Source organism: Pongo pygmaeus, chromosome 21, assembly GCF_028885625.2.
Source record: "Pongo pygmaeus isolate AG05252 chromosome 21, NHGRI_mPonPyg2-v2.0_pri, whole genome shotgun sequence".
NCBI lineage: Eukaryota > Metazoa > Chordata > Mammalia > Primates > Hominidae > Pongo > Pongo pygmaeus.
In genome coordinates, this window is record NC_072394.2 from 20,824,376 (window position 1) to 20,848,090 (window position 23,715).

Consider the following 23,715-nt stretch of genomic DNA (forward strand, 5'->3'; position numbering starts at 1 on the left):
TCTCTCATGCATCCCAATGATTACTGGGGTACACAGGTCTCCCTGGAGGTCTTGCTTCCCTACACCTTCAGCTGGCACCCAGAGCTTCCCAGTCACAACCAAAGCACTGGAGGTTGAAGGTGCCAAGCCAATAAGGGGGCCACAGAGAAGGTCACCAACTCCAAGAGAAGGCTCTGTAGAAGACTCAGAGGCCACCAACTCCAAGAAAAGACTTCTGTGCCCTCAGAAGCCCACCCCTTAAGCACAGTCGCAGAGTCACCAATGCTGTCAGAGAAGGAAAGCAATATGCTGATGAATAAACTATTTCTCTCAAGTGACACTGGCTCAATATTTTCAACCCACAATAATTTCCCCTTGTAATAGTCAGGATGTATAAGAGAGACAGCCGTAAGCAGGGGCAGGAGAGCACAGCGATTAGAGCATGAGCAGTGGAGATGACACAGGTCTGCCACTTGGATGGCTGTGCGACCCTGGGCAAGCTACTTAACCATCCATGCCTTGGCTTCCTCATCTGTGAAGAGGGCGACCCACCAATCTCATGAGGCAGCTGTGAGCATTCCATGAATTCACACACATAAAGCGCTTAAGGAAACGGTATCTGGTACACAGTCCTCAATCAATGTTATTTTTATTAATTCTTGTGCCTTTGTTTATTGACTTTTTATGTTTCCTAGGCTGGTCTCAAACTCCTGAGCTCAAGCAATCCTCCTTCCTCAGCCTCCCAAAGTGCTGGGATTACAGGCGTGAGCCACACACCAGGCCCTTCACCATTTATTTTTAATTGTTCTGCCTTTACTGTTCTACTTCCTCTTCCTTCCCTCCCATCATGAGCAAGCACCAACTTACCAGAAGCTATTTCTGAAAGACACTGGGGAGTCCAAGAAGAACAAGAGTGATCAGCTAATTAGGAAGATTCCTACTTTAAAGGAGAGACCACAGACTGAGACACTGGACTGGTGGTCACGGTTCCTACACAAAAGGCCCCCAAGGAGTGTCTATATCCCCTCTCGTCCCCATGGGCAATGCGTACACTGAGGTGTGGGACACTGGTCCCAAGCCGCTGTATCAGGATGGTAGCCCTGCACTGGATTTCACTGTGGCTGGCCCTTAGAACACTGTTTACAACCTGGAGGCAGCAGCAGGCTCTAATGCACAGAAATGCCTGATTTTTTAAAAACCAAAACACCTGGTTTTAAAACGCTTAGTAACCATCTTGACTGCTTCATCTTAAACCCTATTCATCTCTCTTCAGAAGTGATTCCTCCCAACATAACCCTCCCCGCTTTCTGACACTCCCCAAAAGAACTGGTTCCTAGATTTTTATGTTTCACGAACTAATAAAATGTTCTATAAAATGGGGACTGACCTAGTATTGCTGGGTTTTTATTTTGCCAAGTAAGGTTCTCAGAAACTTGATAGAAAGGCCACTGTCTCAGGGTTCAACCATTATACAAAGTTAGCTTCATGCCAGTTCTCTACATTTATTTTCTCATTTCCCTTCCTCACAGTAAAGAGTAGTCCAAAATACTGTGGACCCCAAGCTGGTCTCGAACTCCTTGGACTCAAGTGACCTGCCTGCCCCAGTCTCCCAAACTGCTGGGCTTGCAGGCATAAGCCACAGTGCCTGGCCCCCTAGATTTTTAATGTGAAAGCTAAAGTCATCAATTGAAGATCTTTCTTTTTTACTATAGGCATTCAGTGCTATATTTTCACTTTCCTCAAGCATGCTTTCGGGGCATATGTGTGTCTTCCTTTTCATTCCATGTGAGCTACTTTGTAATTTCACTTGTTGTTTTTTTAGAGAGGGGATCTTGCTCTGTCACCTAGGCTGGAGTGCAGTGGCACCCTCATAGCTCACTGAAGCCCCAAATTCCTGGGCTCAAGCGATCCCACCATCTTGGTCTCCCAAAGTGCTAGGATTATACGTATAAGCCACCACACCTGGGTGTTAACACTTCTTAAAGCATGGGTCTGCTGATGATGAATTATCTCAGCCTTTTTTTTTTTTTAAGAAACAAGATCTTACTCTGTCACCTGCGCTTAAGTGTAGTCTCCATCTCCTGGCCTCAAGTGATCCTCCTGCCTCCCAAGTAGCTAGGACCACCATGCTCAGCTAATCTTTGACTTTTTGTAAAGATGGAGTCTATAAAACATAGCCAAACTGGCTGGACTGGAACTCCTGGGCTGGAGTGGAACTCCTGGGCTCAAGTGATCCTTCCATCTTGGCCTCCCAAAGTGTTTGGATTACAGGCGTGAGTCACCATGCCTGGCCCTCTTTCAGCTTTTTTATATCTGAAAACTTTACTATTTTGCCTTTGAAGATACTTTGGGGTGGGAGGAACGACAACATAAAAAGGTATTTTCACCTGGTAAAGAATTTTAGATGGATAGCTTTTTCTTTCAGTACAGTCATGCAAACCGCATAATAGCATTTCAGTCAACAGTGGACCACTTATACAATGGTTGTCCCATATGATTATAATAGAACTAAAAAATTCCTATTGCCTAATGTCATGGCTGTAGCATCATACTGAAAAGGATTACTCACATTTGTGGTGATGTGGTATAAACAAACCACTGCAAGTTGTATAAAAATGTATATTAATGTCCTAAGCCTTCACATTCACTCACCACCAGTCACTCACTGACTCACCCAGAGCAACTCCAGTCCTGCAAGCTCCAATCATGGTAAGTGCCCTATACTGTACTGTTTTTTATCTTTTATACTGTATTTTCACTGTACCTTTTCTATGTGTAGATACACAAATACTTAACATTGTGTCACAACTGCCTACAGGACTCAGTACAGTATCATACTGTGCAGGTTTGCAGCCCAGGAGCAATAGGCCTTACCACATAGCCCAGGCGTGTAATAGGCCGTACCACCTATGTTTGTGTAAATACACTCTGATCTTCGCATGACAATGCACTTGCCTAACAACGCGTTGCTCAGAAGGTGTACCTGTTATTCAGTCACATTACTATATTGAGTGACATTACTACATGACATGACGGCGTCAAAGATGTTGCTTCAAGGCCAGGCACAGTGACTCAAACCTGTAATCCCAGCATTTTGGGAAGCCGGGGCGGGTGGATCACCTGAGGTCAGGAGTTCAAGACCGGCCTGGCCAACATGGTAAAACTCTGTATCTACTAAAAATACAAAAATCAGCTGGGTGCGGTGGCGGGCACCTGTAAACCCGGCTACTTGGGGGGCTGAGGCAGGAGAATTGCTTGAATCCAGAAGATGAAGGTTGCAGTGAGCAGAGATTGTGCCACTGTGCTCCAGCCTGGGATACAGACTGAGACACCGTCTCAAAAAAAAAATTAAAAAAATAAAGATGTTACTTCACTGAATTCTTACTTTTCTTTTAAGAAAGCTTCTGTTGCCCATATCTTTGTTCCTGTGTGCACAGTATGTCTTTTTTCCTCTGGTTGGTATGAAGGTTTTTTTTTCTTTATCCCTGATTTTGAGCAATTTGATTACAAAGTGCCTTGGTATAGTGCTTCATGTTTCTTATGCAGGAGATTAATTAAGCTTCTTAGCAATGGGTTTACAGTTTTCACCAAGCTTGTAAAGTTTCTGGCCACTATTTCTTCAAATATTTTTTCTCTCCTTTCTCCTCTTCTTTGAGGACTTTAATTATCAGTATAATAGGCTGCCTGAAGTTATCCCATAGCATAGTGATGCATTTATTTATTTATTTATTGACAGGGTCTCACTCTGTTGCCCAGACCAGAGTGCAGCGGCTTGATCATGGCTCACGCAGCCTTGACCTCCCAGGCTCAAGCAATCCTCCCACCTTAGCCTCCCAATTAGTTGGAATCAAAGGCGTGCACACCACGCCTGGCTAATTGTTTAATTTTTTTCTTTTTTGACGAGGTCTCCCTTTGTTGCCCAGGCTGGTCTCAGATTCCTGGGCTCAAGTGATCCTCCTCCTTTATCCTCCCAAAGTGCTAGGATTACAGGTGTGCTGGGATTATACACATGGTCGGAGTACAGGTGTGTGCCACTGCACCTGGCCTAGTAACGATGCTTTTGAAAATTTGTTTGGTTCTCTTTTCCCCAGGTTTCACATTGAATAGTTGAGCTCTCTCTTTAGCAGTGTTTAATCTGACCTTCAATGTAATTCCCTTCAGTGTAAACTTTACCTCACACATTGTGGTTTTCATCTTTAGAAATTCAATTTGGGTAATTTCAGATTTTCCATGACTCTCCACTTAACTTCTGGAATATATGGAATACAATTACAGTAAGTTTGTTTGTTTGTTTGTTTTTGAGACGGAATTTCGCTCTTGTTGCCCAGGCTGGAGTGCAATGGCACGATCTCGGCTCACCGCAACCTCCGCTCCCAGGTTCAAGCGATTCTCCTGCCTCAGCCTCCCAAGTAGCTGGGATTACAGGCATGTGCCACCACGCCCGGCTAATTTTGTAATTTTAGTAGAGACAGGACACAGGGTTTCTCCATGTTGGTCAGGCTGGTCTCAAACTCCTTACCTCAGGTGATCCTCCCCCCTTGGCCTCCCCAAGTGCTGGGATTACAGATGTGAGCCACCACGCCCAGCCTACAGTGTTTTAATGTGCTTCTCTTCAATACTAACGTGCATGTCAGTACTCAGTTGGTTTTCATTGATTATTCTCTTCATTATATACACATCATAGTTTCCTGCCACTCTGCATGCCTGTGCTATGGGCTGAATAATGTCCCCTCAAAATTAGTATGTTGAAGTCTTAACCACTAGCACTTCAGAATATGACTGTATTTAGAGAGAGGGTCTTAAGGAGGTAATTACGCTAAAATGAGGTCATCAGGGTGGACCCTAATCCACTATGACTCAGCTTTGTAAGAAGAAATGCAGAAAGAGCCACACACAGAGGTTAGACCATATGAAGACACACGGAGAAGGTGGTCATCTACAGGCAAAGCAGAGGGGCCTCATGAGAAACCAGCCCTGCTGACACCTCCATCTTGGACTTCTGGCCTCTGGAATCGAGAGAAAATAAACTTCTGCCATTTAAGTCACCTGGTCTGTGTTACTTTGTTATGGCAGCCCTCACAAACCCATACACCTGGAATTTCCCACTACTGAAGCATGCTGTTCCTGAATGTTCTACCAGTAAATTATGACCTTGCTCTAAGCAGCAGGGACTATATCTTCTGATCTTTTCAGACAGTTCTTTCCTCAGCCACAGAGAGTTTCCTCACACATGTGTGGTGATCAAGGGGACCCTCTGCAGACCCCAGGGTCTCTCTCTGTGTTGCTCTCTCCTCTCTGGTACTCTGTCCTATAAACTCTAGCCACATTGGTCTCTCCAGATTCTCAGCTCCACACCCACAACCCTGGGAGTCCAGGCGGCTCCCCTCCCTGTGCCATGGCGTGGAAGCTCTCTCAAGGAGGTCAGCTAGGGTACTGTAGGGCTCACTTCCTTTGTCTGTCACTTCTCCAAGTTTACTGTCCTTTGTTGCTTGGTGCCCAGTGTTTTAAAAATTGTTTCGTGTATGTTGTCGTTTTTGTTGTGGCTGCTATTTGGGTTATTTCCAGGTAAATTCAGCCGCCTTGGTTGGCAGTGGAAGTTCCATGTTTCTTTTAAAATATGTCTATAATTAGCTGGGTGTGGTGGCTCACGCCTGTAATCCCAGCACTTTGGGAGGCCAAGGCAGGTGGACCACAAGGTCAGGAGATCAAGACCATCCTGGCTAACACGGTGAAACCCCGTCTCTACTAAAAATACAAAAATATTAGCCGGGCGTGGTGGTGGGCGCCTGTAGTCCCAGCTACTCAGGAGGCTGAGGCAGAAGAATGGTGTGAACCCGGGGGGCAGAGCTTGCAGTGAGCCCAGATCGCACCACTGCACTCCAGCCTGGGTGACAGAGTGAGACTCCGTCTCAAAAAAATAAATAAATAAAAATAAAAATAATAATAATAATAATAATAATGTCTACAATTAGTTTTCATTAACTCCTTCATTAATGTAACCATCAAAATTGTTGAGGAAAAGTGTTTTATCATTTAATTCCATGGTATTCTCTTAGAAGGAACAAGAGAGTAACGCCAAGTCTTGTTCCCCAAGACTAACAGATTAAATTCTTCTTAGCTTTTAGGTGGAAATCTTAACAACAATCTCCAAAATCATATTCAAAAGCAGTCAGTGTTGACAGCAATTTCACTCCACTGAATTGAAAACTTTAAGGCCTTAATAAAACACACAAGAGCAGTCCATAAATGTCTCTTTGTTCCCAAAGAAGAAAACAAAAAATCATGAGGATTCAGTCGGCAGAACTGGGTATCCTACTGTGAGAAGGCCTCATTTTCCTGGCAGAAACAAAAATATTTTACCACTGTGGTACGGCATGTTTTCAGGTGCTTTACACACAGCCACATAACCTTACCTTGCTTTATTTTTCTTTATAGCACTTTATCACCCTTTGAAATTTTCCTGTATACTTATGTGCTATCTTTTTTGCCGTGTTTCTCCTTCATGAGAACGGAAGTCCCACAAGGACTGGGATTTGTCCCACTCTTGTGCAGCATTTTATCCACTCTAGCCTTCAGTGAAGGCTAGGTCAACGAAAAAGACATACTTGCTAAATGGATGGAAGAACACAGGAGCAATACTCTCAACACAGGCCACACTGTTCACAGCAATTATCCAGAGGGAGTTTCACTTTCTCTGTTTTAAATTATTAAGAACTCTTTATTACTTTGGAATCAGAAAAAAAAAATCAAACTGTTTTGAGAGAGGAACGGAGTGAGAGAGAGAGGACCCCTCAAAGGCCGCCCTTCACCACAGCTATGACATCTCCCAGGCAACCTCATACCTGGAGATGCTTCCCTGGGCCCTGCAGAATCTCCTTCAGCTTTTTCCTAAGGCCCTGGGGCTGCACTGGCAGCCTCCCAGCTGGCCTGTACTGGCCTAACAGTCCCTTCCTTCTGGAACCCTAAGCCAGATATTGAATGTCCTAGAATGGCAGTCTTTTTTGCCTTCTTGTAGGTTATGCCATGATATGCCTTGTCAAGGTGTCCTGTGTCCCCAAACTGTGAGAATTTTTCTCATGTCTTTAGATGGCTCTATTGGCCAGCAATGCATTTTGCATTACATCCTGTCAAGCAAGAGGCTAAGAGACCCTATTCTTAGTCTGTTTTTTGTTTCTATAACTAAATAACTGAGGTCGGTAATTTATAAGGAAGGAAATTTATTTCTTAGCATTCTGGAGGCTGGGAAGTCCAAGGTCAAGGGGCCATATCTGGTGAGGACCTTCTTGCTGGTGGGGACTCTGAAGAGTCCCAAGGTGGCGCAGGGCATCACATGGTAATGGGGATCAGAGGAGATGGCCACACTGCCTTTTACAACAGTGATAACTCTCATGATAACTAACCCAAACCCTCAATAAACCATTAATCTATGAATGGATTCATCCATTCATGAGAGCAAAGCCCTCATGACCCAATCACCTCCCAAAGGTCCCACCTCTAGTTTGTTTGTTTGTTTGTTTGTTTTGAGACGGAATCTTGCTCTGTCACCCAGGCTGGAGTGCAATGGCGCGATCTCGGCTCACTGCAACTTCTGCCTCCCAGGTTCAAGCGATTCTCCTGCCTCAGCCTCCCGAGTAGCTGGGACTACAGGTGTGTGCCACCACACCCAGCTAATTTTTGTATTTTTAGTATAGACGGGGTTTCACCATGTTGGCCAGGATGGTCTTGATCCCCTGACCTCGTGATCCGCCCACCTCAGCCTCCTAAAGTGCTGGGATGACAGGTGTGGGCCACCACGTCCGGCCAGGTCCCACCTCTTACATGTAGTTAGTACTACATTGAGGACCAAGATTCCAATACTTTCCAACACATGAAATTTTAGGGGACACATTTAAACCATTAAACCATCAAGCCATAGCAGATACCGTGAAGATAAATCAGCACATAAAAATATCAGAGCAACACAGGAGTCTATAAGAAAGGATAAATGTAAATGAGGGTAGACTAACCTTCTCCAGCCATCCCTGTATTTTCTCTTTGCCAAAGGCATCATCAAAGCCTGAGGATGCAAGAGCTGATGGTTGCCAAGCATAAAACATGACAGACAACTAGCTCCCTGAGGACAGGTACTATCTCCTTGTATCCCCAGGGCCTGGCACTACATCTGGCAAACAGCAGGAATACATTAGCTACTGAATAAAATGACCTATGGGCACTTGGCATTGACAGGGCCACTTTCAGGTAGGAGCAATGTGGTTATCCAGGACCAGGAGTGGCAAAGGTCAAGAATGAAGGGGTAGAGCATATATGATGTACACATTATTAGGAGAAAAAAAAGTTGAAAGTTAAAAGCCATATCTATTCTAGTGATCTGAACTACCACATCAAAATGACCGGCATCGACCCTGAACATTCTTACCTTCCCATTACGAATAGTTCAGTCAATATACCCCAAGCTTTGTTTGAAGACTCCATCAGTCTGATAAGAACGGAAGATAATTTGAACTTTTTTTTTTTTACCGTGAAGCTCAGGACAACTTCTTTCAGGCTTCAAGAACAAACCCTAAGTTTAAGCACCCCTGAGATATGCATGTATTCCCTCACTGACAGCCGTGTCCACGTTCACCTTTACAAACCCAAAAGTCCTGGCTTTCTCAGCCTCTCCCACACAGACACCCATCTGCCCTCTGCTCTCATTATCTCAGGACATTTTCTTATCTGCTAAACTTATCACAAGTGAATGAGGCAACTCAGCCCACAACTACCATCTGAAGATTAATTCTATTTAACAACGAAGAAACTTAGCAATCTGTGTACCAGCAAGCCCTGGGGGCCGAGAGTTCTGCCTGGTCCCACCTGATCACTCTGTCATGACCTCAGTTCATGTGGACCTTTCGCCCACCTTCATCTCAAACCCAACCCTGAGCCCCTCCATGCTGGGATGTGTGCAGGGACCCCGTGCAGGCTTCCCAGAGCAGGGGAGCACTCAACTATGCAGAACATGCCAACTCCACAGATATACAGCAGGTCACGACTGAAATGACTTCCCATGGAAACTGTCTTTGTCATCCTTTTTAAAAACATTACATGTCAGAAAGACGATATGAGAGCTCAGACTGCGCCCACATGGGGAACTGAGAGAGAGAGGCCCAGTACCTCCTTTTCCCTCTGCCCTCCCAGCAGATGGCCTTGCTGCTTATTTCCTAAGGACAGCACAAGCACTCAGAAGAGAACTGGCAGATTCCTTCACCCACAAATAGATCAACTTACCCACATCTTTCCCCACAGCCTTGGCCTTCCTTCCTATCTGAGGGGAACTCCTCTGCTCAGCCTCAGAACACTGGGTTCTGTCCCTTCTCACAGGCCCAGAGACATCACTGCACCTACTCTGTCCCATGCCATCCATCTTCCCCTCTCCCCTGGATTATGCCCATGCACACTCCAGACTGCTCTAATATCGCACAATTATGATATCATAATTATCAATATAATAGGCTGCTTGAAGTTATCCTATAGCATAGTGATGCTTTTATTTATTTATATATTTTTTTGAGACAGGGTCTCACTCTGTTGCCCAGACCAGAGTGCAGTGGCTTGATCATGGCTCACACAGTCTTGACCTCCCGGGCTCAAGCAATCATGCACACCATGCCTGGCTATTTTTTTGTTGTTGTTGTTGTTCTAGATGAGGTCTCCCTTCATTGCCCAGGCTGGTCTCAGATTCCTGGGCTCAAGTGATCCTCCTTCTTTATCCTCCCAAAGTGCTAGGATTACAGGTGTGCTGGGATTACAGGCATGGCAGGAGTACAGGTGTGTACCACCGCACCTGGCCTTGTAATGATGCTTTTGAAAATTTGTTTGGTTCTCTTTTCCCCAGGTTTCACGTTGACTCGTTAAGCCCTTTCTTTAGCAGTGTTTAATCTGCCCTTCAGTGTAATTCCCTTCAGTGTAACTTTTACCTCACACATTGTGGTTTTCATCTTTAGAAATTCAATTTCGGTAATTTTCAGATTTTCCATGACTCCACTTAACTTCTGGAACATATGGAATACAATTACCGTTAAGTGTTTTTTGTTGTTGTTTTTTTGAGATGGAGTTTCGCTCTTGTTGCCCAGGCTGGAATGCAATGGGCGATTTTGGCTAATATATCACGTAACTATCATAATATCATAATTATCAATATAATGGGCTGCCTGAAGTTGTCCTATGGCATACTGGTGCTCTTATTATTTATTTTTTGATATCTAATATCACTGCTAAGAAAACTCACCCCCTCCAGCCATCCCTCCCCGTCTTTCCCCCTTTACTGCACAGCTCCCCAGAAAAGCTACCTGCATTTCCTCTCTCCACTTCTTCCTTGAGCCCTCACCATTAGGCTTTTGCCCCCACCACTGCAGTAAGCCACTCCTGTCAATGCTGATCTCATGTCACCAAATCCAATCGCAGATCAGGCTTTCTTCTGCAACAGGCCTTCTTTAGGTGGCTGCCTTGACACCTTTTCCCAGCAATCCTTCTAACTCATTGCCCAGGTCCTGACTCCTCTGTCCTGACTTGTCTGCTGGGAGAGTCTGCTACAAGGCTCTGGGTACCACCTGCCACAGCCATGGTCAGGTACAGGTCCTAACCTCTCCCTTGAACTCTATCCCCTATCCACCTGGATGTTTAACAGGCACCTCAATATGTCCAAAACCAAACATTACTTCTCCTGCCCCAAAGCACTTGCTCTTTCCACATCTGTCCCCATTTCAGTATCTGGCAACTCCATTCTTCCTGTTGCTCAGAAAGTAGTTTGTGAATCCAGAATCACATGCTTCTTCTCATCTCCACAGCTGCTGTCCCGGCCCGAGCCCCTGTCATCGCTTGCCTGGATGACCCCGGCAGCCCCTAGCTGGTCTCCCTGCTTGCCCACTGCAGTCTGTGCTTGTCACACAGTCAGAGTGACATGATGACACACATATCATGCCATTTCTCTCTTCTAAAGCAGCCAGTGGCATCCGTTCACATGTCTCCTTGTCAGAAACATCCCCTGTACACCCGGACTGTGCACACACAGCCACAGGGCCTCATCTGTGGCTATTCCCTCACTGGCACCATTTTCCTCCTTAGTGCCCTGAGCACGTGACATCATGTGTTTCTTCATGTGTTATCTGTCTCCCCTACCAGAATGTAAAAGCCAGGAAAACTGCAATGGCCTCAGCACTCACAGGTGTTACTGGGCATAACAGGTACTCAAACTGTTAAATGAGTAGCTGGAAAAAAGTGTTAAATAAGCAAATAATATTGCTACAAATGCTCTAATACCAACAGACACATTAACTGATCAGGATGGACCCTATATGCACGACTGGCTGCGAAGCCAGACTCTTAATTGTTTGGGGCAGAAAAGGGTAGAAGAAAATCCTTCTAGACATGAGCTAACAGATCTTTCTCAGTACCCTCAACTCTTGTTTTTTTTTGTTTTTTTTGTTTTTTTGCTTGTTTTGTTTTTGAGACAAAGTCTCGCTCTGTCGCCCAAGCTGGAGTGCAGTGGTGCAATCTCGGCTCACTGCAGCCTCCACCTCCTGGGTTCAAGTGATTCTCCTGCCTCAGCCTCCCGGGATTACAGGAGGTAATCCCTCACCTGGGATTACAGGTGCTCACAACCTCGCCTGGCTAATTTTGTCTTTTTAGTAGAGATGGTGTTTCACCACATTGGCCAGGCTGCCTGAACTCCTGACCTCAAGTGATCTGCCTGCCTCGGCCTCCCAAAGTGCTGGGATTACAGGCGTGAGCCACCACACTGGCCAGTACCCTGAGCTCTTAATATTATAATCATCATGGGGCTAGTCATCTAGAAGATGTCACTGACCAAGCACTCACCATGTGCCAAGAACATTCCACACACCTGGGCCTCATCACAATCCTACAGGGAAGACACTCTAATCCCTACATCACAGATGAAGAAACAAACTCAAGAGTGTTACACAATTCACCCAAGCCAGAGAATCTGAAAACTCACCTGAGACCCAGGTCTCTATGAAGGCTATCCTCTGAAGCAGTAAATCACAATACAAAAGGGCTGAGGCCTAAATGAGAAGTCTTGCTGGTAACAGGACAGTTTGGTTCCGGCATCCTGGCTCTTGGCCCCTGTTCACTGAGTGACACTCTAGATGCTGGCTCTCAGTGTGGCACGAGATAGATGGCTTACCCACTCTCATGCTGAAAGGGCCCCTGCCAAAGCACAAGCAAACTGAGACCAAAGTCCTGTGGTGTCATCTCTGGGTGAAGAGCACTGACTTCATCTGTCAGCTTTTGAGGTTATATTTCAATAAACATTTTCCCTGCAGATTTCACTCTGGAAGGACAAGTGTTCTAATGGAGGAGGAGAGAAAGCAGGGGAATGAAGAGGAGAAGTCGCAGCAGCAGGAGTCTGAAATGAGGTCCTGTCTCCATCACTGTTAGCACAAACCTGACAAGGTGACCCATCTTCCATGCCTCTCTCCAAGGCTTCCTCCATGAAAGTGCCTCAGGTGCTTTCAGCCCGCCCAAAGATACCCCTCACAGTTCAGGCCTGTCTGCCAGTCACCATAGAAGGCGGACACTCCCTTGGGAAGGGACACTGTGGCTGAAAGGAACTAGGAACCAAGCAGAGATACAGGATGCAGAGTCCTAATAAAGCAGAAGGCAGTGGCAAAGCACCAAGTCCCAGTGTGGCCGGTCCCTGGCTGGAGTGCAGCATTGATACGGTACACTGAGTTAGGAAGAGGAAAACCACCAGTTGAGGGGGGGGCCAGCTGTGGTGCCATAAACAAAGCCAGCCCCGTGCCTTGTCACAGTCCTGGCACAGACTGTACTGAGGGTGGAGCAAAAGGAAAAAGGAGATGGATGAAGCAGACTTTAACCGCAAAAGCTAGCTCAGAACTCACTCCCATCTTCCTAACCTGTAAAGAAAAGATGAAGAGATACCATACAGGGACACTTAGAGGGTGAGGTTGATACTGGACCTCGGGAAGGCTGACACTGAAGAAGACAGATGTTAACCTCAGCCACCCACCCTTCTGGGTTAAGGGAAGCCATTAGCAACCTTGGATAAAGTATCTTCTTTGGGTCAAGGAAAAACTAGGTGTGATGACTGTGTTCTTTGGCATTTATGTGTGAGGGTGATCTGGCTATGAAACCTCCCATGCAGCCCACTGATCTCTGTCAATCCAGCAGATCTGGCCTGTCGGTTGGGAGTTGGAGGATAAAGACTAGGTAACACACAGACCGTGTACATCTCATGACTGCCTTCTCAGGGTCCAAATTAGACTAGTCGTGCCTTCAATGCACATTCCCAAGAATTCCAGGGCTAATGAAAGGCCCACAAAATCCCTCATTTGGGCTGAGCGCGGTGGCTCACGCCTGTAATCCCAGCACTTTGGGAGGCCGAGGCGGGTGGATCACAAGGTCAGGAGTTCAAGACCAGCCTGGCCAATATGGTGAAACTCCGTCTCTACTAAAAATACAAAAATTAAGGCCAGGCACAGTGGCTCACGCCTGTAATCCCGGTACTTTGGGAGGCCGAGGCGGGCGGATCATGAGGTCAGGAGTTCAAGATCAGCCTGACCAACATGGTGAAACCTCGTCTCTACTAAAAATACAAAAAATTAGCCAGGCATGGTGGCGTGCACCTGTAATCCCAGCGACTCGGGAGGTTGAGGCAGGAGAATCACTTGAACCTGGCACACGGAGGTTGCAGTGAGCCAAGATCACGCCACTGCCCTCCAGCCTGGGCAACAGAGGGAGACTGTCTCAAAAAAAAAAAAAGAAAGAAAAAAAAGAAAAAAAATTAGCCAGGCATGGTGGCGGGTACCCAGAGTCCCAGCTACTCGGGAGGCTGAGGCAGGAGAATCGCTTGAATCTGGGAGGCAGAGGTTGCAGTGAGCCGAGATCATGCCACTGCACTCCAGCCTGGGTGACAGAGTGAGACTCTTGTCTCAAAAAAAAAAATCACTCATTTGCCCAGTACCTCCTCACATCAGACACCATGCAAAGCAAAACTGATCTAGTTCCTCTTCTCAAGGAGTACAGAGTTGACCTATGAATGAGATAAATATGTACCTTTAAAAATTACCTTTCTGCCCAGAATTTAAAAACAAAAAAACTGGTTTGGGGTTTTTTTTGGACCTCCAAAATTGTTCTCATCTGAATTACTTACCAATGTTAAAAAAGCTGGCAATACTGCACACACACACATACAAGCACACACACTAAGACAAAAAACAAAAAACTATATAAACAAAAGCCTGGGCGCACTGGCTCATGCCTATAATCCCAGCACTTTGGGAGGCTTAGGTGGGTGGATCACTTGAGCTCAGGAGTTCAAGTCCAGCCTGGGCAACATGGGAAAACTCTGTCTCTACAAAAAATACAAAAATTAGCTAGGCGTGATGGTGGGTGCCAGTAGTCCCAGCTACTTGTAAGGCTGAGGTGCGAAGACCATTTGACCCCGAGAGGCAGAGGCTGCAGTGAGCCATGACTGCACCGCAGCACCCCAGTCTGGGTGTAGAGCCAAACCTGATCTCAAACACAAAACAAAACAAACTAAAAAAAACACCAGCTAGTCTTTTCCAGAAAGACTGGACGATCTGGCCACTCTGGGACCACATTCCTGCCAGGCAGCAACAGGACAGGGTGTGGCAGCTGCTGTCCCCTTCAGACAGAACCTGTTCTCTCCACTTCTCTACAGCCCTCAGCATCCCCCAGAATTAAAAAGATATATTTTCTTTGATGGAGCACAAAATATGTATGTGTGTGTGTATATATATTTCCCCACTTCAGTGTATGTATGGATATTAGATATATTATTGACTAGCCTAAATCAAGAGGAAAAAGCAGGCCAGGCGCGGTGGCTCACGCCTGTAATCCCAACACTTTGGGAGGCCAAGGCGGGCGGATCACCTGAGGTTGGGAGTTTGAGACCAGCCTGACCAACATGGAGAAACCCTGTCTCTACTAAAAATACAAAATTAGCTGGATGTGGTGGCACATACCTGTAATCCCGGCTACTCGGGAGGCTGAGGCAGGAAAATCGCTTGAACCTGGGAGGCGGAGGTTATGAGCCAAGATCATGCCATTGCACTCCAACCTGGGCAACAAGAGTGAGACTCAAAAAAAAAAAAAAAAAAAGGGAAAACAGAGGAAAAACCCTAATTACAAAAAACGGGGAAGAAAACTAGGGAAATGCCCATAGCTACAGAGGAGAAAAGGTGAATTAAATTGATAATTTTATAAGAATACAGAAACTGCCAAAACTAAACCAGGACATAGCAAATCCTAAACAGACGTAGAAGACACTGTAGTAGTTACCAAAGTGCTATATTCTGAAACAGCACTGGCTAGGGTGGTGGCTCATGCCTATAATCCCAATACTTTGGGGGACAGAGGTGGAAGGACTGCTTGAGAGAGAAGTTCAAGACCAAGCCTAGGCAACGTGGCAAGACCTGCCTGTACCAAAAAATTTAAATAAATAAATAAATAGAAAGGCATCAGGCTTAGACAGTTTTACAAGAGAATTCCTACCAAATTTTAAACAAATAATTTAAAAAATTCTTAAGCTGGCTAAAAGTTTAGAATAAAATGGCCGGGTGCGGTGGCTGACGCCTGTAATCCCAGCACTTTTGGAGTCCAAGGCGGGTGGATCACAAGGTCAGAAGATTGAAACCATCCTGGCTAACACGGTGAAACCCCGTCTCTACTAAAAAAAAATACAAAAAATTAGCCGGGCGTGGTGGCGGGCACCTGTAGTCCCAGCTACTCGGGAGGCTGAGGCAGGAGAATGGCGTGAACCCGGAAGGTGGAGCTTGCAGTGAGCCAAGATCGTGCCACTGCACTTCAGCCTGGGCAATGGAGCGAGACTCCGTCTCAAAAAAAAAAAAATAATAATAATAATAAAAATAAAAGTTTAGAATAAAATGTTATATAAGAAACTTTTTACAAAGCTATAGAAAACACTAAAACAACTTGATAAAGGTTGCATAAGAGAAAATTACAGACTATTCTCACAAATAATGATGTAAAATTTCTTTTTTTTTTTTTTGAGATGGAGTCTTGCTCTGTCGCCCAGGCTGGAGTGCAGTGGCGCAATCTGGGCTCACTGCAAGCTCCACCTCCCGGATTCAGGCCATTCTCCTACCTCAGCCTCCTGAGTAGCTGGGACTACAGGCGCCCGCCACCACGCCTGGCTAATTTTTTTTTGTATTTTTTAGTAGAGACGGGGTTTCACCCGTTAGCCAGGATGGTCTCGATCTCTTGACCTCGTGATCCGCCTGCCTCGGCCTCCCAAAGTGCTGGGATCACAGGCATGCGCCACCACGCCCGCCTCATGATGTAAAATTTTAAAATAAAATATTAATAAATAGGCCAGGTGCAGTGGCTCACGCCTTACAATCCCAGCACTTTGGGAGGCTGAGGCGGGCAGATTATCTGAGGTCAGTAGGTCGAGTCCAGCCTGGTCAACATGGCAAAATCCTGTCTCCATTAAAAATACAAAAATTAGCCGGGCATGGTGGCACGTGCCTGTAATCCCAGCTACCCGGGAGGCTGAGGCCAGAGAATTGCTTGAACCTGGGAGGCAGAAGTTGCAGTGACCCGAGATTGCGCCACTGCTCTCCAGCCTGGGCAACAGAGTGAAACCCTGCCTCAAAAAATAAAAATAAAAAATAAATTAATAAATAGAATCTGGATATACAATAAGAGAGTTTATCCCAGGAATACAATGATGATTCAATAATATAAATCCATTACTATAACTCATTATGTTAACAGATAAAAGAAAATCTCTAAGGTCATTCCACAGATGTACACTGGCATTTGAGAAAACTCAATCACCATTTTTTATTTTAAAAACATCAGTGAGGGAGCAGGAACAAAAACAAAAAGCTCCCCACAACATTAGCAACACACCCCAGCATGGCACTTAAATGGCAAAAACACTAACAGCATTCTCATTAAAGTCAGGAATGAAACAAGTTATTCAGTGTCATCCCTATTATTTAACTTTGTTCTAGAAATACAATGCAATCAGAAAAGAAAAAGAGGGCAGACATGGTGGCTCACGCCTGTAATCCCAACACTTTGGGAGGCCATGACAGGCAGATCACTTGAAGTCACGAGTTGGAGACCAGTCTGGCCAACATGGTGAAACCCCATCTTTACAAAAAATACAAAAATTAGCCATGTGTGGTGGCATGTGCCTGTAATCCCACCTTCTGGGGAGGCTGAGGCAGGAGAATTTAGGCCTGGCACAGTAGTTCACACCTAACACTTTGGGAGGCCCAGGAAGAAGGATCGCTTGAAGCCAGAAATTCAAGACCAGCCTGGGGGGCAACATAGTGAGACTTCATCTCTACCAAAAAAAAAAAAAAAAAAAAAAAAAAAATTTACCAGGAGTGGTGGCACACACCCAGCATCTCAGCTACTAGGGAGGCTGATGTGGGATGTGGCAGGATCAACTGAGCCCAGGAGGTCTGGGCTGCAGTGGGCCATGATCATCCCACTGTGCTCCAGCCTGGGTAACAGAACTGTCTTAAAAAAAAAATCGTTTAAAAATATTCCAGGCCGGGCGCTGTGGCTCACGCCTGTAATCCCAGCAATTTGGGAGGCCGAGGTGGGTGGATCACGAGGTCAGGAGTTCAAGACCAGCCTGGCCAACATGGTGAAACCCCGTCTCTACTAAAACTACAAAAATTAGCCAGGCACGGTGGCGGGTGCCTGTAATCCCAGCTACTTGGGAGGCTGGGGCAGGAGAATTGCTTGAACCTGGGAGGTGGAGGTTGCAGTGAGCCGAGATTGCCACTGCACTCCAGCCTGGGCGACAGAGCGAGACTCCTTCTCAAAAAAAAAAAAAAAAAAATTCCAATCCTTCATCCTACAAAAAAAAGGAGAGGGATGGATGATTCAAAATTGGCTAAACACTGAAAACTTTTAAGTGATGGATACATGAAGGCTCATTAGATTGTCTTCTCTACTTCCACGTATGTCGACAATAAAGGTTTAAAAATGTGCAGAAGGATCCAAAGGAGGATCATAAAAGACACAAACAAGCCGGCTCTGTGGCGCAACGGATATTTGTTCCATGGATATTTGTTCATTCAACAAGTATTTTCTGCCACCTACTATGTGCCAGGTACTGGAGATACTTAAGTGGAAGAAACAAAGCTCCTGTTCTCATGGCACTTCCATTCTGGTTGCGGGGGAGGCACACGAGCAAAAATTACAATCTCGAGTAAGTGATAATAAGGTCGACAGGGGTGGGCTGGTCTAAGAAGGCCTCAGTGAGGAAGTGATGGTGGCGCAGAGCCTGAGTGAGGAAGAGGAGAAGCTCAAGGATGTCTGAGACAGCCAGCTGGGAAGGAAGACAACCTCGCAAATTTGGTCTTCCTTCCCTTTGTTTTGCTTTTTACCCCAACAGCCTTTTGCTTATCCAAAGGATATGGACACCACTGGAATGTCTCTCTTTGTCCCGACACGAAAATAAAAATTAATCGGCTCATTTTAATACACTACATTCTTCAAGGGAGGTGCCAGGTCGCCGCTGTTTCCCCAAACGTTGTGTAAAACAATTTGATTTTTTCTTTTTCTTTTTTTTTTTGAGACGGAGTTTCGTTCTTGTTGTCCAGGCTGGAGTGCAATGGTGCGATCTCGGTTCGGTGAGATCTTGGCTCACCGCAACCTCCGCCTCCCGGATTCAAGCGATTCTCCTGCCTCAGCCTCCCGAGTAGCTGGGATTACAGGCATACGCGCCACCACGTCCGGCTAATTTTGTATTTTTAGTAGAAACGGGGTTTCTCCATGTTGGTCAGGCTGGTCTCGAACTCCTGACCTCAGATAATCTGCCCGCCTCGGTCTCCCAGAGTGCTGGCATTACAGGCGTGATTTTTTCGAAGGAAAAATTTGATTTTTTCGAAGGAAGAATTTTCCAATTTATCTAAGCGTTATGCCATGTCTGTTAATACAATTGTATTAAAGTTAAATCATGAGTTTTTAATGCAGATAAATCTTTCCATAGCAAAGAGAACAGATTAGTAAGATATTGATCGGATGCTACAGAATTCTACACACAAAGACACAAAACTATCAGTCTCCGCCCTCCTGTCAAACCATCGACTTAGAAGTGTCTACAGTTTAATTTCATGATCTTTTAAGCAATGAAGTTAAAATTCTACTTTTCCTTAGGAGCGATTTGCATATTTTACACTCAAGAGGCCAGCGTCAACTAAGGGCATTCCAGATGGTCAAAAAAGAAGTGCCTCTGCTACAACGCCTGAGATCACCATATAGTAACATCTTCAAACCACCACGAAACAGCAAGGCTTCAAAGCTGTCAGGAATGCTACGTTCTACAAACAGCCAGATAATTAGGAAACCAGCAGATGGGAGGAGAAATCTGTCCCTACGCAACATGTTCCCATCTCAGTTTTGAAAGTGGTTTTATATAAACGCATTCATCTTCTACCCAAAGGCAGAACGCCAATAACCAAACGACTCAGGACTTTAAGGTGATTCCCAAGGAGGCGAACTTGTGCGGACAGATTTCAAGTACCACGAACCACCACCAGCACAGCGAAGGACAGGTTTCCCTCCGACGGCTGCGATGCTCCGAGTCCCTCCTTCCCCTAGCACCCCGCGGACCACTGAGCCCTTCCCCAAAGGTCCCCGAGTTCTGAGCGACGCACGCCCCCGACCCGTTACCGGGGAGAGCCGCCGAGGGCCCAAGGCGCCAGTAAGGCTCCGCGCACGCAGCCCAGCCCGAGGGGCGCCCGCCCGGGCGCTCGGTGTGGGGCCCGATGCAGAGCAGGAGGGGGAGGTCCAAGTGGGCCCCAGCGCTCTCAAGGTCTGGCGCCGGCCCCTCTGCCTCCCGCCTCTACTGTGCCTGGCGTCCAGGGATCTTCCCAAGGACTCCCCACCCCCTACTCTGCTCTCCCACGCGGGGTCATGACTTCGGGCGGCGCCAAGCCCCCCGCGTAAGGGCCCCCCCGGCTTCCCCGGGAAAGGGTCGGGGTGCAAGGCTAGGCTGGGAGTGCCTGGCGAGAGGGAGGGAGCAGGACACAGGAGGTCAGCGGCAGGGCACGGCGCTCCCGCCGCGGTGCCTGGGGAAGGGAGCAGGGGTGGGGCCGCCGCGGGCCAAATGCGGGAAACAGGCGCGGACGGGGGCGGCCGCGAATCGGGCGGACGGCCACTCTGGGAGGGGCTGGGAGGTACCGGGGCCCCCTGCGGGACGCACCTGCGCCAAGTGAGGGGCCTCCCCGCTCCGCGCGAAGCCTCACCTGCCCAGCGCCCGCTTCATTCCCGCGTCGGCTGCGCAGCGCGGCTCGGCCGCCCCCGGGCCCGTCAGGCGTAGGTTCTGCTTCAGGCGGCAGTCGGCGTCCAGCGCCGCGGCGGCCGAGCCGGAGGAGGACGAGCCGGCGGCGTCGCAGCGCTCATGCTCCAAGGTGACGGGCTCGGTCCGCTTCCTCATCCCGCGGCCGACAGGGCCGGCCGCCGACGGCGCCCGCTGGCCTCGCCCGCCGCCTGCGCCGCAGTGCCGCCGCTCACAGCCGCTGCCACCCGGAGCCCGAAGCCCGGAGCCCGGAACCCGCCGCTCCTCACATCACAACCCAGGCCGCGGCGCCCGCTACGAACCAGCGGCGGGGGCCCGCCAGCCAGGCCGGCCAATCAGGGCCGGGCTCCCGCCGGACCTGCCCTCCCCCCTCCCCCGGCCCCGCCCCGGCCACCTCCTCTCTGGTTCCGAGGAGCGCGCGCCCAGCATCCCCGGCGCCACCAGCAGCCATTTTGTGGGAGGGTGGGCGAAGCTGCAGCGGCGCGTCATCTGCAGGGCAGGGCTCTGGGCTCCATCCGGAGGCTGCAGCTGTCCTCGCCCGGGCGCTCGGTGTGAGGAGCACCCGCTCCCGGTCGTGCCCGAAAGGGGTGGCCCAGCGAGCCAGAGCCGCAGCGCTGGGCCCCTCGCGCTTCTGCGAACGGAAACCCAGAGGTAGCAAATCGCAGTTCCGTTCTCGTGATTCTTAATTCTTTTCCCACAAGGACTTTACCTTTAAAAGTATGCTTTCCGGTCTCAATTTTTAATTTGAAGCAAATGTATATACTCAGTGTTTGCTTTTGGGCCGAACATATGGAAATGAACTGCTTGAAAAATTTACTTTTTAAAAACCTGTATTAGATTTTAGATTTTTATAAAGCAATTAAGACTACCTGATGGGAGGAAAATCCATTTCAAAGATAAATTCGCCCTTATGAAACCCAAATTTAGTACTAATTCAACCCATCCTAAAAAGAGAAAAGGAAAGAATAAAGGGCTGTTTCACAAATTTAGTTTTATAACTTTGGCTTTCTTCAATATGGCATTAATTTTACAGATGATCTATAACCAAGGGAGATATTTGCTTATTCCAAAGTAACTTTAGAAATTTCAATATTTGTCACTTTGAAAACTATTGGCAATTGATAATTTAAGGTCAATTGGAAATGCGTTTAGAAATTCAACAGCTTTTTATATTAGTTTTTTTTTTTTTTTTTTTGAGACGGAATCTCGCTGTCGCCCAGGCTGGAGTGCAGTGGCGCGATCTCGGCTCACTGCAAACTCCGCCTCCCAGGTTCGCGATCTCGGCTCACTGCAAACTCCGCCTCCCAGGTTCACGCCGGTCTTCTGCCTCAGCCTCCCAAGTAGCTGGGACTACAGGCGCCGGCTACCATGCCTGGCTAATTTTTTTGTATTTTTAGTGGAGACGGGGTTTCACTATGTAGCCAGGATGGTCTCGATCTCCTGACCCCGTGATCCGCCCACCTCGGCCTCCCAAAGTGCTGGGATTACAGGCATGAGCCACCGCGCCCGACCGCTTTTTATATTAGTTTTGTAATGATACTTTGAAATTGCAAAATAATTTATTGACCATATTACTAAGTGTTACAGCCTGCATTCATAATTGTGTCAATATCTCCAGATATACTTTTTAAAAACATTATGGGCCGAGTTCAGTGGCTCATGCCTGTAATCTCAGCACTTTGGGAGGTGGAGGTGGGTGAATCACTTAAGCACAGGAGATGGAGGCCAGACCAGCCTGGCCAGCATGGTGAAACTCCGTCTCTACTAAAAATACAAAAATTAGCCGGGTGTGGTGGCACAAGCCTGGGTGACAGAGCAAGACTGTTTTAAAAAAAAAAAGGCTGGGTGAGGTGGCTCACGCCTGTGATCCCAGCACTTTGGGAGGCCGAGGCGGGCGGATCACGAGGTCAGGAGATTGAGGCTATCCTGGCCAATGTAGTGAAACCCCGTCTCTACTAAAAACACAAAAATTAGCCGGGTGTGGTGGCACAACCTTATAATCCCAGCTACTTGGGAGGCTGAGGCAGGAGAATCGCTTGAACTTGGGAAGCGGAGGTTGAAGTGAGCTGAGATCACACCATTGCACTCCAGCCTTGGGGACAAAAGCAAACTTCTGTCTCAAAAAAAAAAAAAAAAATTAGCTGGGCATGGTGGGTGGCACGTGCCTGTATTCTCAGCTACTTGGGAAGCTGAGGCGGGAGAATCGCTTGAACCAGGGAGTCGGAGGTTGCGGTGAGCCGAAATTGTGCCACTGCACTCCAGTCCGGCGACAGAGGGAGACTCCTCTCAAAAACAAACAAAAAAATTAGCCGGGTGTGGTAGCGCACGCCTGTAATCCCATCTACTTGGGAGGCTGAGGCAGGAGAATTGCTTGAACCCGTGATGCTGGGATTCGGAGGTTGCAGTGAGCCGAGATTGCACCACTGCACTCTAGCCTGGATGACAGAGCAGGACTCCATCTCAAAATAAACAAACATACTATGGAATGTAAATTATAAATTTTTTATAGTGATGTAGTAACACATCCTGGAGAGATTGGAAATCTGGGAAATAACTAAAACGTAAAAAAAAAAAAAAAAAGTTTTGTCTCTATCGCTCACTTCAATTAAAAAAAAAAAAAACAACCGCCGGGCGCGGTGGCTTATGCCTGTAATCCCAGCACATTGGGAGGCCGAGGCGGGCGGATCACAAGGTCAGGAGATCATAACCTTCCTGGCTAACATGGTTTCACACCCCGTCTCTACTAACAATATAAAAAATCAGCAGGGCATGGTGGCGGGCGCCTGTAGTCCCAGCTACTTGGGAGGCTGAAGCAGGAGAATGGCGTGAACCCAGGAGGCGGAGCTTGCAGTGAAGGAAGATCGTGCCACTGCACTCCAACCTGGGCGACAGAGCGAGACTCTGACTCAAAAAAACCAAACAAACAAACCAAAAAAAAAAAAAGGAAGAGCTGGAGAGGAGAAATCTGTACAGTGTATTGAATCTTTCTTACAGGCACGAGGCCTTGACCACACAGTGCTCAACTCTTGGCGGTTGAGTCCATGCTAGTGATGCCCACATTTTTATCATTGGTCCACACCTCTCCTTGACCCTTAGGCTCCTCATCATTTCTGCTCTGATTTCTGACAAGCCCACTTCAACGCTGAGCTCCCAACTCTTCTCCCACCCCCACCTCCATCCATGACCTTCCCTGGCAATTCTATTGCAGTTCCTGGGGCCACAATTCTGGGGTCATCCTTGACTTCTCCTTTCTTGTGCTATAGCATGTCTATCACCAAGCCTTGTCAGCTGTGCTTTCAAAATCTATGAGAATTTAACCATTAAATTTTACCACCTCCATGGTCCCCACCCTGGGCCAAACTGCTGTCATCTCTCACCTCCATTATTTGAATAGCCTAACT

General features: G+C 47.3%; 1 protein-coding gene across 2 annotated transcripts in view; it reads right to left on the bottom strand.

Annotated features, from left to right (window-relative positions):
- Positions 1 to 20,674, bottom strand: part of ABHD12 (abhydrolase domain containing 12, lysophospholipase) — an 82,533-nt gene extending 61,859 nt beyond the window's left edge. Inside the window, exon 1 of one of the 2 annotated variants that reach the window (XM_054467861.2) lies at positions 20,262 to 20,674. In XM_054467861.2, coding sequence (XP_054323836.1) covers positions 20,262 to 20,452 — 191 coding nt within the window. In that variant the 5' untranslated portion in view covers positions 20,453 to 20,674. The remainder of the gene's footprint in view (positions 1 to 20,261) is intronic. The other variant, XM_063659493.1, reaches the window with a different exon arrangement.
- Between the last annotated feature and the right edge of the window lie 3,041 nt (positions 20,675 to 23,715).